The sequence below is a fragment of the Mirounga angustirostris genome, unplaced genomic scaffold (assembly GCF_029215605.1).
Source record: "Mirounga angustirostris isolate CCGP_5_RB_7025 unplaced genomic scaffold, mMirAng1.0.hap1 SCAF_16, whole genome shotgun sequence".
Lineage (NCBI taxonomy): Eukaryota > Metazoa > Chordata > Mammalia > Carnivora > Phocidae > Mirounga > Mirounga angustirostris.
The window spans coordinates 43,386,786-43,399,621 of NW_026991724.1; the positions used below are offsets into that span (position 1 = coordinate 43,386,786).

The window sequence follows — 12,836 nt, forward strand, 5'->3', positions numbered from 1 at the left end:
CTCAAAATCATGAATTGGTTCTCAGCAGCCTCTGAAGGTAATCAAAGAGGTTGTTGCTGTTGATTTATTTTTTAAGTTTTTATTTAAATTCTAGTTAGTTAACATACAGTGTAATATTAGCTGCAGGTGTACAATTTAGTGATTCAACACTTCCATGTAACACCCGGTGCTCGTCACAAGTGCACTCCTTGATCCCCATCGTGCATCCGACCCACCTCCCCTCTCACAACCATCAGTGTGTTCTCTATAGCAAAGTCTGTTTCTTGGTTTGCCTCTCTTTTTTCCCCTATGATCATTTGCTTTGTTTCTTAAATTCCACATATGACTGAAATCAATCAAACCGTTGTTTTTTAGTCCCATCGTTAATGCCCTGCTCAAAAGTTACTTCCCCTAGTGTTCTTACCCTGACTCAAAAGGGGTTTCTCCATTCTGCTCAATTTAAACACATCTTTTCTAGTAGCATCCAGCACTTTCTATCTGTGTACTTCCTTTATCTTCAGCTGGATCATAAGCTCTCAGAAGGCATTTCTACACGGCACTTAACATAATGCCTCAGGCAGTGCTTCTCAAACTTCACTGTGCATCCGAACCATGGGAGGGGGCATGTCTTGTTAAAATGCCTATTCTGATTCCTTAGCTCTGGTGTGGGCTGAGAGTCTGAATTTCTCCCAAGGCAGGTGATGTTAATGCTGCTGGTCTAAGAACTACACCTTTTTTTTTTTTTTAATCAATTGATTAACATATAGTGTAGTATTAGTTTCAGAGGTAGAGTTTAGTGATTCATCAGTTGCATATAACACTCAGTGCTCATTACATCAAGTGCCCTCCTTAATGCCCATCACCCAGTTACCCCATACCCCCGTCCCCCCCCCCCTCCAGCCACCCTCAGATTGTTTCCTGGAGTTCAGCATCTCTTATGGTTTGTCTCCGTCTCTGAATTCATCTTATTTTATATTTCCTTCCCTTCCCAGGACTATGTTCATCTGTTTTGTTTCTTAAATCCCACATATAAGTGGAATCATATGCTATTTGTCTTTTGCTGACTGACTTATTTCGTTTAGCATAATACCCTCTAGTTCCATTCACATTGTTGCAAACGGCAAGATCTCATTCTTTTTGATGGCTGAGTAATATTCCACTAGATATAGATATAGATAGATATAGATACACACTCACACGTACACACCCCACATCTTCTTTATCCATTCATTTGTCAATGGGCATCTGGGCTCTTCCATAGTTTGACTATTGTGGACATTACTGCTATAAACATTGGGGTGCATGTACCCCTTTGAATCAGTATTTTTGTATCCTTGGACAAATAGCTAGCAGTGCAAATTGCTTGGTTGTAGGGTAGTTCTATTTTTAACTTTTTGAGGAACCTCCATACTTTTTCCACAGTGGCTGCACCAGTTTGCATTCCCACCAACAGTGTAAGAGGGTTCCCCTTTCTCCACATCCTTACCACTATCTGTTGTTTCCTGAGTTGTTAATTTTAGCCATTCTGACTGGTGTGAGGTGGTATCTCATTGTGGTATAGACCCCACCAATAAGGACCACACTTTAAGTAGCACAGGGGGAGGTGCCTGGGGGGCTTAGTTAGTTAAGTGTCTGCCTTCAGCTCAGGTCATGATCCCAGGGTCCTGGAATCGAGCCCTGGGTCAGGCTCCCTGCTCAGTGGGAAGCCTGCTTCTCCCTCTGCCTGCCACTCCCCCTGCTTGTACTCTCTCTGTCAAATAAATAAATAAAATCTTAAAAAAAAAAAACAGTAGCAAAGAGGTATGGTGAATGTATAGGAAATTGATTTCATTCATTCAGTAAGAAATACCCAGTCTGGGGTACCTGGGTGGCTCAGTCAGTTAAGTATCTGCCTTCAGCTCAGGTCATGATCCCAACTCAGTGGGGAGCCTGCTTCTCCCTCTCCCTCTGTCCCCCCACTCATGCTCTCTCTCTCTCTCACTCTCTATCTCAAATAAATAAATAAAATCTTTAACAAAAAAAATAAATAAGAAGTGCCCAGTCTGGGCCAGTTCATGGGCTGGGCGCTGTTACCTTAAAATGCAAAGGGTTGTTTGCTTGTTTGTTTGTCGTATTAGAGAGTCTTCATTTTTAACATATTCTTTTGAATATGTAAGAGTGCACAGAATAAAAAAATTTTTTTCATAAAATCCAAAAGGACTCACAATGAAAGTACATCAGTCCCCAGAGGTGAAAGCTGTTACTTCTTGAGTTTTATTCTAGAGCTATTTTATGCATGTAAGAACATCTATTTTTACCATCTCTTTTTTTTCCAACATATTGCTCACACTGCTCTGCTGCTTTCTTTTTTCATTTTACTATATCTTAGTGATTGTTCATATCTCAACATGTGTCTCTACATCCCATTTAATGGGTGGCATTATCCCAAGATACATTTGTGGTTTGTGTGAAGTATCCAGTGAAGTGTGACTCCATCCTGGCTTCTTCCTCATCCTACACATTTCACAGGGAATGGGGGGGAGGTCTCGTCTTCCATTCTTTGAATCCTCTGAATTACCTGGCCCATGTTGGTATATTATTGTCAGTTTCATTTGATCTAGAGTATATCCATCACTCATTTACACAAACATGTCTACGCTTCTTTTTTCTCCATAAGATTCCAGTCTTCATAGACTCAAATTATTGCTTTTCTCTGTAATTCCCTTAGCACTCACAAGTTACTCAAAGATATTTGCTTGTTTTAGTAATATCTTATTGTGAAACATTACATATATGTGTGTATAAAACGTATATTGACAGAGTTCAGGACATGCTACCCCAAAATATGGTGCCTCAGCATACTGAATATTTCTTTCTTTCTTTTTTTTTAAGATTTTATTTATTTATTTGAGAGAGAGAGAATGAGAGACAGAGAGCATGAGAGGGAGGAGGGTCAGAGGGAGAAGCAGACTCCCTGCCGAGCAGGGAGGTCCCGCGACTCCAGGATCATGACCTGAGCCGAAGGCAGTCGCTTAACCAACTGAGCCACCCAGGTGCCCCGCATACTGAATATTTCAGCTGAAGGAATTTGAGAAAACAGGTGCAGGAAGGACTCTTTGACCTTCCCCTGAAGCAGGTCCTAAGACCTTCATGTGAGAAGTACCCTCCCTATACCCTGAGGAAAGGATCATCTTTATCTTCAGGAGGGAGGACACCCTCCCCCAAGAGGAATTTGAATGAACAGGCCTTGCGGAGTTTCCCCCAGTTTACCACACTGAGTTTATACCCCCTTTGTCCTATCACATTTCTCCATGACTTTCCACTCTTCTTCGCCAAACCCAACACAAAAACACACAGTTTTAACTACTTCTTCAGGTCTTCATTTTCTTAGGAAGTCTCCCATGTCATGTAAAATTTATATTAAATAAATTTGTATGCCTTTCTCTTGTTAATCTGTCTTTTGTTACAGAGACCTAGCCAAAACCTAGAAGGGTAGAAGGAAAAGATTTCTTTTTTTCCTCCAATATGATATATTTAAGGAAAAAATAAAAACATGAACAGTAGAAGCCTTCTGTCACCAGCCCCCTCTGGGTGCCCTTCCCCTATCACATGATGGTCTCTCCCCTGAGAGGTAACTATGGTCCCGAATTTTATATTAATCATTCTCTGAATTTCCTTTTCTCAGTGGTTCTGAAGCTTTAGTGCATCAGAATCATCTAGAGAGCCTGTTAAAATACAGATTGCTATGCCCCATCCCCAGTTTCTGATTTAATAGATATGGGGTGGGGCCCAAGGATTCGTGCTTCTTATAAATTCCCATGTAATGCTGATGCTGCTGATCGAAGGTCTGCACTTTGAGAACTACTGCTTTATCTCAAAGATGCTCGTGACTTGTGTGTGCTGACTCTTGGCCTCCCCTAAAACCTAGCCACTCAATACATACATCTTGAGGATCTCCCCACCTTCTTCCTCTACTCTAGTTCCTATCACTGCAATTATGAGCATTCAATCTTTGCTAAATATTTTAATTGATTGTGGTACGTGAGCACCCTCCATTTTTTTTTCTTTTCTGTCAATGATCCCATTTATAAGTTGCTTCCTGTTTGTGTATATGTCTATGATTTTTAGTTAACCAGAAGGAAGGGGTATAAGCAACATGTACATGTCTTATTTGTCTAGTCTGGAAGCTCTTTGGAAGCAGGAGCCAAGTAAAGGGTTCAGAACATGCCACCCAAAATACACTGCTTTTTGCATATTGATTATTTTAAACTGAAGGCAATTGAGAAATAGCAGATGTAGGAAGGGCTCTCTGACCTTGCCCTTTCTACCATAAAATTTTCCTTGAGAAAGGTGCCCTCCCTGTACCAGGAAGAGAAGAACATTCTTATCAGCAGAGTCTGGGAATCAATTCCAGTCTGTACAAACAAACATACTAAAATAACCCTTATCTCCCATTAGTTTCCCCTATGTATCCTAATCACTCCCACAACTTCTTGCCCCTAATCCAAGCCCCTTTGTCTCGTCACATCCTTACATAAAAAGGTACATAAGCTTTGGGGTCTAATGGCTCCTTTGAGTCTTCCTTTTTCCTCTGAAGACTCCTATATAAGTGTAAAAATATATTAAATGACTTTGTATGCTTTTCTCCTGTTAATCTGTCTTATGTCAGTTTAATTCTTAGGCCAGCCACAGAATTTCAGAGGGAAGAAGGAAGTTTTTGCTTCCCCACCCAAGTTTAATTTCCCTTTGTAGTCCACTTCCTCAAGTAAGCTACAGGCCACAGTTTGCAAACTCAGTCTCTGATAGAGGCCAAAAGGCAGTGTAAATAAGTGAAACTTGCCAAGGGAAATTTTACTGATCTGGCACCACATCCTGTAAAGAGGGCAGCTGTTACTTGGATTTAAGCCAATCTCAAGTCCATTGCTCTCCAATTTTCCCATTTCTCAAGAGAAACCAGAAATAATCTCAACTAAGTCAGCATTTTAAGTACCCAGAGCAGACACAGAGATTCCATACAGAATACATGTGCAGAACTGAGATGGAATCCGTTACATGTTTCAAGACCTTTGCGGTAAATGGATGGATGGATGAATTGGTGAGGGAGTCAATAATGAATCTGGGTCACTGGGGCAGCTCTCTGGGGGAATGGAGGGAACGCGTCATTGTCGAGCACCTACCATATGCCCAGTCCTGTGCAAGGGGCTTTACATACCTTATCTCTTTTGACTTTCATAACACCACCACAGGGTAGTTATTATCATTCTTGTTTATTTCCACTCTCATTGCACAGATAAAGAAGTGGAGGTTTAGAAAGGCCCAGGATCACATCACTACTTTTCTTTATTTGTAACCTACCTAATTCTTAAAAAAGGATTTTAGATGGGCTCATATGATTTCAGCTGGCTTCTGAGCCTGGGATTCCAGACAGCTCTCTTATACCAAATTGCCCCCACCAAGGGAATCAGGTTCTCAGAAGGCAGGTGGGGAAGGTACCAGTAGTTCAGGGAGGGAAGCAGGTTTGATTCCTTGAAAATCTTAGTAAATAACTCACAGAGTCATGTTCCCCAAGTACATCAGCCAGTACCGAGAAAGTAAGACACGGCATCTTTTGCCATCTTGATAAGCGCTCCCCACTTCCTCCTACATCACTGCTTACTACCCTCTCAGAATTCAAGATTTCTGCCTACGAGCCTTGGAGCCTACTTCATCCTAATCCCCTTCTAGAGCCAGATGGGATAAGGACAGACACAGATACAGAAGCTGGTAGATTGGAAAACATTTTATTGGTGTTACTGAGCCCAGAGAGAGCACTTATAGAATGGTGACCAGAGCCCACACTAGCCCCTCTTCCAGTGGGTATCAGCAGTGCTTGGTCTTGAAGGGAACAGTCACTGGGCATCAGGAGTTGCACTCCTCAAACCCTTCAGCTGGAGGGAGAGAGGGTATGGTCAGATTGGGGACCCTTGGGTGCGGGGAGCTGGAGTCCTCCATGAGGAAGCATGGGGCAGAGATAGAAAGGAATCCCTGCCTTGATCTGGGTTCTCATTCTCTACAGTAGCTGAGATTTCCCTTAGCTTTAGTGAGAGGACGGTTTATCCTCTGTTACCCATCCTCACCCTTCCTCCCAGATGGTCGACTTCTTCCCCCATCCCCAACTTCTGTCCTTGTACTGCCCACCGCCTCTTACCTTAGGAAAGGCATCCCAGTTGAGGAAAGGAAGTTTCCTTTTGATAGACTAAAAGAGAAAAAAAGAATGAGAGTGATGTGATACAAGTCAGGTGAACACGGATCAGTAAAGACTCAGTGAATGAGCTCTCGGTAGTGGCAATGGTGTTATCATTTACAATTACAGGAAGAACTAATTTTTCCTGAGCCCTTATTCTGTGTCTGCCTTATACTACCTGCTCCACAGGCATGCCTTCATTTGGTCTGCACAGCTACCTTTTGAGGTAGGTACTGGCAGGCCCACATCAGAGATGAGGAAGCTGAGGTTCAGAGAGATTTGCGTGAGGACACGTAGAAGTACGTGCAGAGTCGTGTGATGTAGGCTCCAGTGCCTGTGCTGTCACTGACTTCGCCCTCTAAGTGCCAGTAAGACACCCAACTTAGGGCCTCAGTTTCTTCGTAGATGATAAAGGGACTCAAATAAACTCCTGTCTGATTAAGTTCTGCCTTTTCTGGAATTGTCTTTGTGGCTCTGCTCCCCCACTGCCATGTTAGGAAAATAGGTGTGGCCATGTCAGCGTCCTCAAGAAACTTTCTTCTGTCAAGCAGGGCAGTTACTCCCTCCTACAGCTCAGGAAAAAACCAAAAGGGCTAGAACTAGAATGTGTGGACCCTATGCTGGAGAGACCACAGACAGTCAAGGAGAAGGGGTGCCCACGCACTTACCTCAAAGAGGGCGTGCCAGTTCAAGAATTCATCGGGCTTAAAAGCCTGTGGAGACAGGGAGACCAGAAGAGGGTCAGTGCCAGGGGAGGACAGAGCTCAGCCCGCAGCCCCCTGGAAAAGGTGAGGGGTCCACGGCGGCTTTGCAAGCTGTTGACTAAGGCATTGGTCTCCTTTATGGTGTGGATGTTTGGGGGTGGGGGTCAGCACTGGAGAATGGTACTTACAGAGCGCAACTTGTCAATGTTCAGGAAGTTAGTGTTAAAGGCCTAGGCAAACAGACAGGGTGTTAAGAAAGTGGCAGAGGAGCACAGAAGAGGGCACAGACTCAGGCTGGAGTGTGGGAAAACGGGGTGTTTACCTCAGGGCCTGCCGCATAATTATCAATGGTGGTTTCCTCCTGGAAGGTGAAGGGGAGAAAACCAAAGGATCACATAATGGCGAGTCCTTGTCCCCAAACCATCTCTGCCAGCCCTGCCTTCCTCCATAGGCCAGTCTCCAAGGATATAGCCCATTCTCCACCACAGGGCCTCAGATAGCCTGCTCTGTTCCAGTAAGACAGATGGTTGACAGCAAGGCAAAGAGGAGAGATTGGAGAGTGGTGTGTGTGAGACAGAGAAGCTAAAAGCCCAGGCCTGCATCCATGGTAGGCAGCAGGTGCAAGGGGTGGAGAAGAGAGGACTCCTCCCAAGAAAATCGGGCTAGTGTTGCTGTGCATTTGACTTGGGGTGTTCTTGAGATTCCTACACTTAACCCATAGAGCTGGGTGGGGGAGATTAGCACACAGGTAGGAGCCAAGCTGCCTAGGTGCCCTGCCTGCCTTTAATTGATTGAGGTTGGCTTGCTTTGTGACTTTATTGCCACCAAAGTCGGAGTCACCATTTCCCTCCCCCGTGTAGTCACTGCCCCAGACCTCAGTGCACCCCATCTTGTTCTCCCTACTTTAGTTGCCTGGCTTCATTGTCCCTTATTTCTTCCTTTCCACAATAAAGGTCACAAATGGGTATCCTATAGGCTAGACCCAAATGTTTAGCTCTCATAGTAGTTTGGCTTGTTTTTTAATTTGAATAAAACATTTTTAATTAGTAAGAATACATAAATCAGATTTCTGGTTTCTCCCAAAAATTTAAAAACTCTGGCCACACTGGGTACATTTTCCTGCTTAGCAGCAGTCAGATAGGTATACAGACTGTCCCTTCTTAGATTGGGCAGGTTCACTCCACCTTCCCTGGGGCCCTACCAGCCTGCTTGCTCACTGACTTCACTTGCTTGGGTCCCAAGCAATTGTGTATGTGACGCCATCTCAGACTTTTAAATCCAGCATGGACACTCTCCCCCAACCTGGGAGAAGATGGGGAGAGAGGGGCCTCCAGCTTCCTCCTGACTAGAGACTACCTCTTAAGGATCCTTGCTATGGCCTAGGCTCCAGAGACAGTAGGGAGCTCCCAGTCACCTGGAAGCCATTCCCTGGGAGACAGACGAAACACAGGTGAAGCTGAGCCCAGACGACGACCCCAGCCCCTGTCTCCTCCCAGGATTCAGTTGTCCAGCCTCTGCCTATACTCTCACCATCCCTTCCAGAAATAAAGCACCTCCATCTACATGTCTTCCTGGGAATGTTTTGTCTACTTCCTCCTTTCTTCCCTTCCTCAGAGCCCCTGCTTTTCATTCAGCCTCTGATAATCTCCAAAAATAGGAGCCATGCATCCAGTAATGCATTGAAGGTAAAGAAATGGAGGACTAGGGCGCCTGGGTGGCTCGGTTGGTTAAGCGACTGCTTTCGGCTCAGGTCATGATCCTGGAGTCCCTGGATCGAGTCCCGCATCGGGCTCCCTGCTCGGCAGGGAGCCTGCTTCTCCCTCTGACCCTCCCCCCTCTCATGTGCTCTCTTTCTCTCATTCTCTCTGTCTCAAATAGATCAATAAAATCTTAAAAAAAAAAAAAAGAAAGAAAAGAAATGGAGGACTAAGCAAGGTAATAGGTAAGAGAAAGAGAATCCAGGTGATGTGCTCACCTCAGAACTACCCAGGGAAGCCCCCTGAGCAGAGTGGAGTGCCAGAAGAGAGAGAAGAACCACAGCAGGAAGAACTGGGATCTTCATGGTGTCAAGTTTGGGGTGCTCTGAGGCAGGGCCTCACCGCTTGTCCTTTATATTCCCAGGGAGGTGGATGTGAGCAGAAATGGGGTCCCCTCCCCACTGACTCACCCCCAGATCCCATCACCCACCCCTGGGGCTCTGGGAAGGGAGGTGTAGACTGTTCCCCACTTACCTTGAATTTCTCAATGCACATTCTGCCTCAGGCACTAGGAAGGTGAGATGGCAATGGGGTGCTTCATGCCAATGGAGCTGGGATGGAGACAGGTTGAACCTGTCCCTCCAAAGGATAGGCAGTGGCACCCAAGCAACCTCTCCTTTCGCCTTTGTCTCTTTCCCTTATATCCTTCATTCTGCTCTTATAATTCGGGCTTTTCCCCACCCTACCCAATTATGTATAAACTCCTTAGACTGGCAGTGAAGGCCTTCCATGCTCTGGCCTCGACCTGCCTTTCTGACTTCTTTTACTCCTTTGCACATGACCCCACATTCTGGCCAAACTGGACTCCCTACCAAATAAACCCTTCTTGGTCCTCCAAGCATCTTCCCGTGCTCTTGCTTATTTCTAAAATGCCCTTCTGTCATCTCTAGTTCTCAGAACACAACATCCATCTTGGATGAAGCTTCCCTGATTTTTCCCATCATCCCTCACTTCCCCCCCCCCCCAACTCCCCATACCCTTCCCTTCTTGGAATTGCCATAGCAATTTGTTTGTTTCTCTCTGGCATTGTACCTGGGATAACTTATGCTCTTCTCTTATTTCTCTCTTAGAATATTAAGTTCCTTGAAACTAAGAACTATATCTTAATCACCTTTATATGCCCCTACACCATGCCTTAGACAGAGGACAGGCGGAGCAAGCATTTGTTAGATTGGATAAGTTAGGGTTCAAGCATCCTTCCACCAAGTTGTACGCTTTCCTCCTTTGGGGCTGGACCCCTCCTGTTATCCAGTTGCCCATCTTTTACTCTTGGGTCTTCAGAGAGATGACTGTCTTGAACAAAGACAAGGAATAGAGAACACAGATGTGGGCGGGGGAAACAACAAAAATGCAAAATAGCTCTTAAAGATACCCAGTTGGAGATAGGATCTAGGTCCTGAACTCTGAGTGCCTTCTCCATTTCATGGAGTTTATCCCACCGCCCTGCCCCACCCCCCAACTTGGGAGTTGTATCACCTCAAAGTGACAAAATATTCTAATCAAGCCACCTTCTCTACCTTCTCTACTATGAGGTTCAGGTGGCCCAGCCGGTTCCTGGTGTCATAGGGAGGGGCAGGGAAGTAGACTGGCACTGCCAGGACAAAGCAAGACCTTACTTGAGAGCAGGCCTCTTTACCCCAACCTGATGCAACACACACAGATGGCACTCATGAACGATCTTCAGGAACCCCAGAAGTTGGTGCTTCTCTTCAGTTCCCATGCTGCCCCCACAGCCCACTCTCGGCCCCTCTGTAGGCTCAAGAGGCCTCCTCTGTCTTTATAATAGCACCTCCTGCTTTGCGGAGCTACCTGAGGAGACAGGGCTCGAGGAACACTCACTAAGCACAAATGGCCAGGTGGCAGGGGCTGTGGCGAACAGTCAGTGCTGCTGGAGGGGATGAGCAACAACTGCCTGAGGCGGGTGGAGCGCCTCTCAAAAGGTTTTCTGGAGGACACAAGTTTTTAATGTGTAATGGATTCTTCCTAAATAATTAACAGTGACTGAAGGAGCTCATTAACCACCATTCTGTCAGCCATAGGGTCAACTCTGGGAGCAGAGGGAAAGAAGAATGGACAAAGGAGAACTGATACTGTATAATCACCTCCACTTAGGCATGCTAATGGAGGAGCACTTTGGCCTGGGTGATCCAAAGCAACAGATGAGCCAAACACCATCATCTGTTTAGCTCTAGAGTTCTTTTGTAACAAATTGACTTCCCAGTGTTTTCCTCTCCACTGAATGCTAATGCTGCTGATAATGTTAGCCAGTTTATTGATATCTTATTATGTGGCAGGCCTTGTACTAAGTGCTCTAAATGAATGATCTCATTGAAAAAAGCACCGTGATTCTATGAGGTAGGTACTATAATTATTCACATTCTACAGGCTGGGGAACCACAGCATGTAGAGGTTAAGTGACTCACCCAAGGTCACACAGCCCGTATATGGCAAGGCCAGCATGAGAACCCGGGAGTCCAGGGCCTGCACCTGGATTGCGCCTGTGCTGTACTGTGGAGTCGTGTCCTCCAAAGGACCTCACCAGCCCACGTAGTGCCTTGCGTGAGTCAGACCCACGCCCTGAGAGTTGGGGGGCAAGCTGCATTTAGCCCCCGTTGGTCCCCTTTCCCAGGTGTCCCTTCATGGCGTGCAGCCTGCATAGCCCTAGGTGGCAGCTCCAAGCATATATGCATTAATTTCAGTGAGTTAACCTGTACACTTTTGGCAAAATGAACACAGAAAATTAAGAGATTAAGGGCCCTCCACGAGTGTATGCCCCAAAATGAACCTGCCATTGCCTCGGACTCCAGGTGCCTCTTGGAGCACCTTGTTGCACCAAGTGTGAGTTTAAAGACCATCGACTCGTTCTAGTTCTGGCTTTACAGTTCTGGTGTTTAAAGATAGGTACTTCTGTATAATGCCCCTGAACACAATGTGCACAACCGAAGAAATCCGTTCTCGCACTGGAGAAGAGAACTGGCTGCGCTCAACAGCTTTGTTTCCACTTGGTACCTTCCTGATGGATCTTCAAGGGCAGTCTTGGCTTTACATGATTTATGCTATATGTGCTAACTTTAGAACGTAGCATCTCTGTACTGCCTCAGTGGGTTTGTGTTTCCTGCGTGCCCAGTGTCCCATGGTTGGGCAAGGGGGGGGAAGAAGGGGAGGGGATTCTCACCATCCCAGCAGTTTGGGTGATGGGTGGGAGGAGAATCGTTGGATTTCAGCAGCTCTTTGGATGCATCACGTGGGGTTAATGGTGTCAGGCAGAGTCACACAGCCTGGCTCTGCATCAACCCATCTCCAAGTCCAGTTGATGTTCTAGTTCCCTCTCTGAGAATACCAATAAACCCCTGTTTCCCCACAGGCCTGCCCCCACCCCACCCCATATCTGCCAGAACTTGAGTGTGGGTAGGAGGCAAGGCCCAGCCCTGATTGCTACATTACAGACACACCTAGGGGCTGGGAGCCAGCCTCGTGGGTTCAGAGAGGGAATGTGGGATTTGAAGGGCTGCACACTGGGGCCTTGGGACCTTGGTGAACACCTAGGTGAAAAGCCTAAAATCTTTGAAGAGAAAAGGAGCTGGGGTGCGGGGTATTGGGAGGCAGAATTCGGGGCATCCCTATCCCTTCCTTTCCTGTGCCTCTGCCAATGTTACTATCACACCCCAGAAAGCAGCCACGTTGTCCAGCAGGTCTGGTTTCTTCCTTTGCCACCCACTTTTTGTCCCTGTGTATCCTTTGCTTATTAAACTCCCAGGAAGACTTCCTGGATCAATCCCACTGAATTCTGATCCCTCCTCCCATCCTCTCATTCACAAATACTGAGCAGCTATTTTGGCTCTTGGCACTGGGAATTCAAGATAGATAAGATACCTGTCCTGGGGAGCTTATGTTCCAGTGGAGAAGACAGATCATAATCTAATTTTTTTTAATTAAGGAACAAGATAACTTCATAGAATGACAATTCTGGGGAGAAAATAAAACAGGTGCAATGTGATTGTGATCGGGGAGGTATCCTTGGTTCCACTGGCTGGGTGGGGGAACATTTGAATGTAGACCTAAAGTAATTAAAGCTCCAGTCTTCTGAAGACCTTGAGCTGTGGGGACAGATAGCAGTGGTGTTCCTTGAGAGCTTCTCCCAGCAGGTCTGGGTTGACAAGGAAGAGGGAGGCGGGAGCTGGATCATCTCTAAGC

General features: G+C 46.0%; 1 protein-coding gene across 2 annotated transcripts; it reads right to left on the bottom strand.

Moving 5' to 3' along the window:
• Positions 1 to 5,722: 5,722 nt before the first annotated feature.
• KRTDAP (keratinocyte differentiation associated protein) lies at positions 5,723 to 8,963 on the bottom strand. Of its 2 annotated transcripts, XM_045890348.1 has the most exons (6): positions 8,861 to 8,963; positions 7,208 to 7,246; positions 7,074 to 7,115; positions 6,850 to 6,894; positions 6,146 to 6,193; positions 5,723 to 5,885 (listed from the first exon to the last, which is right to left on the bottom strand). In XM_045890348.1, the coding sequence occupies exons 1-6, from the start codon at positions 8,945 to 8,947 to the stop codon at positions 5,847 to 5,849; spliced, it is 300 nt and encodes a 99-aa protein (XP_045746304.1). In that variant the 5' UTR covers positions 8,948 to 8,963; the 3' UTR covers positions 5,723 to 5,846. The 2 variants fall into 2 exon arrangements, with proteins under 2 accessions (XP_045746304.1, XP_045746305.1); XM_045890349.1 differs by lacking the exon at positions 7,074 to 7,115 and having other exon boundaries at positions 8,861 to 8,947.
• Positions 8,964 to 12,836: the final 3,873 nt, after the last annotated feature.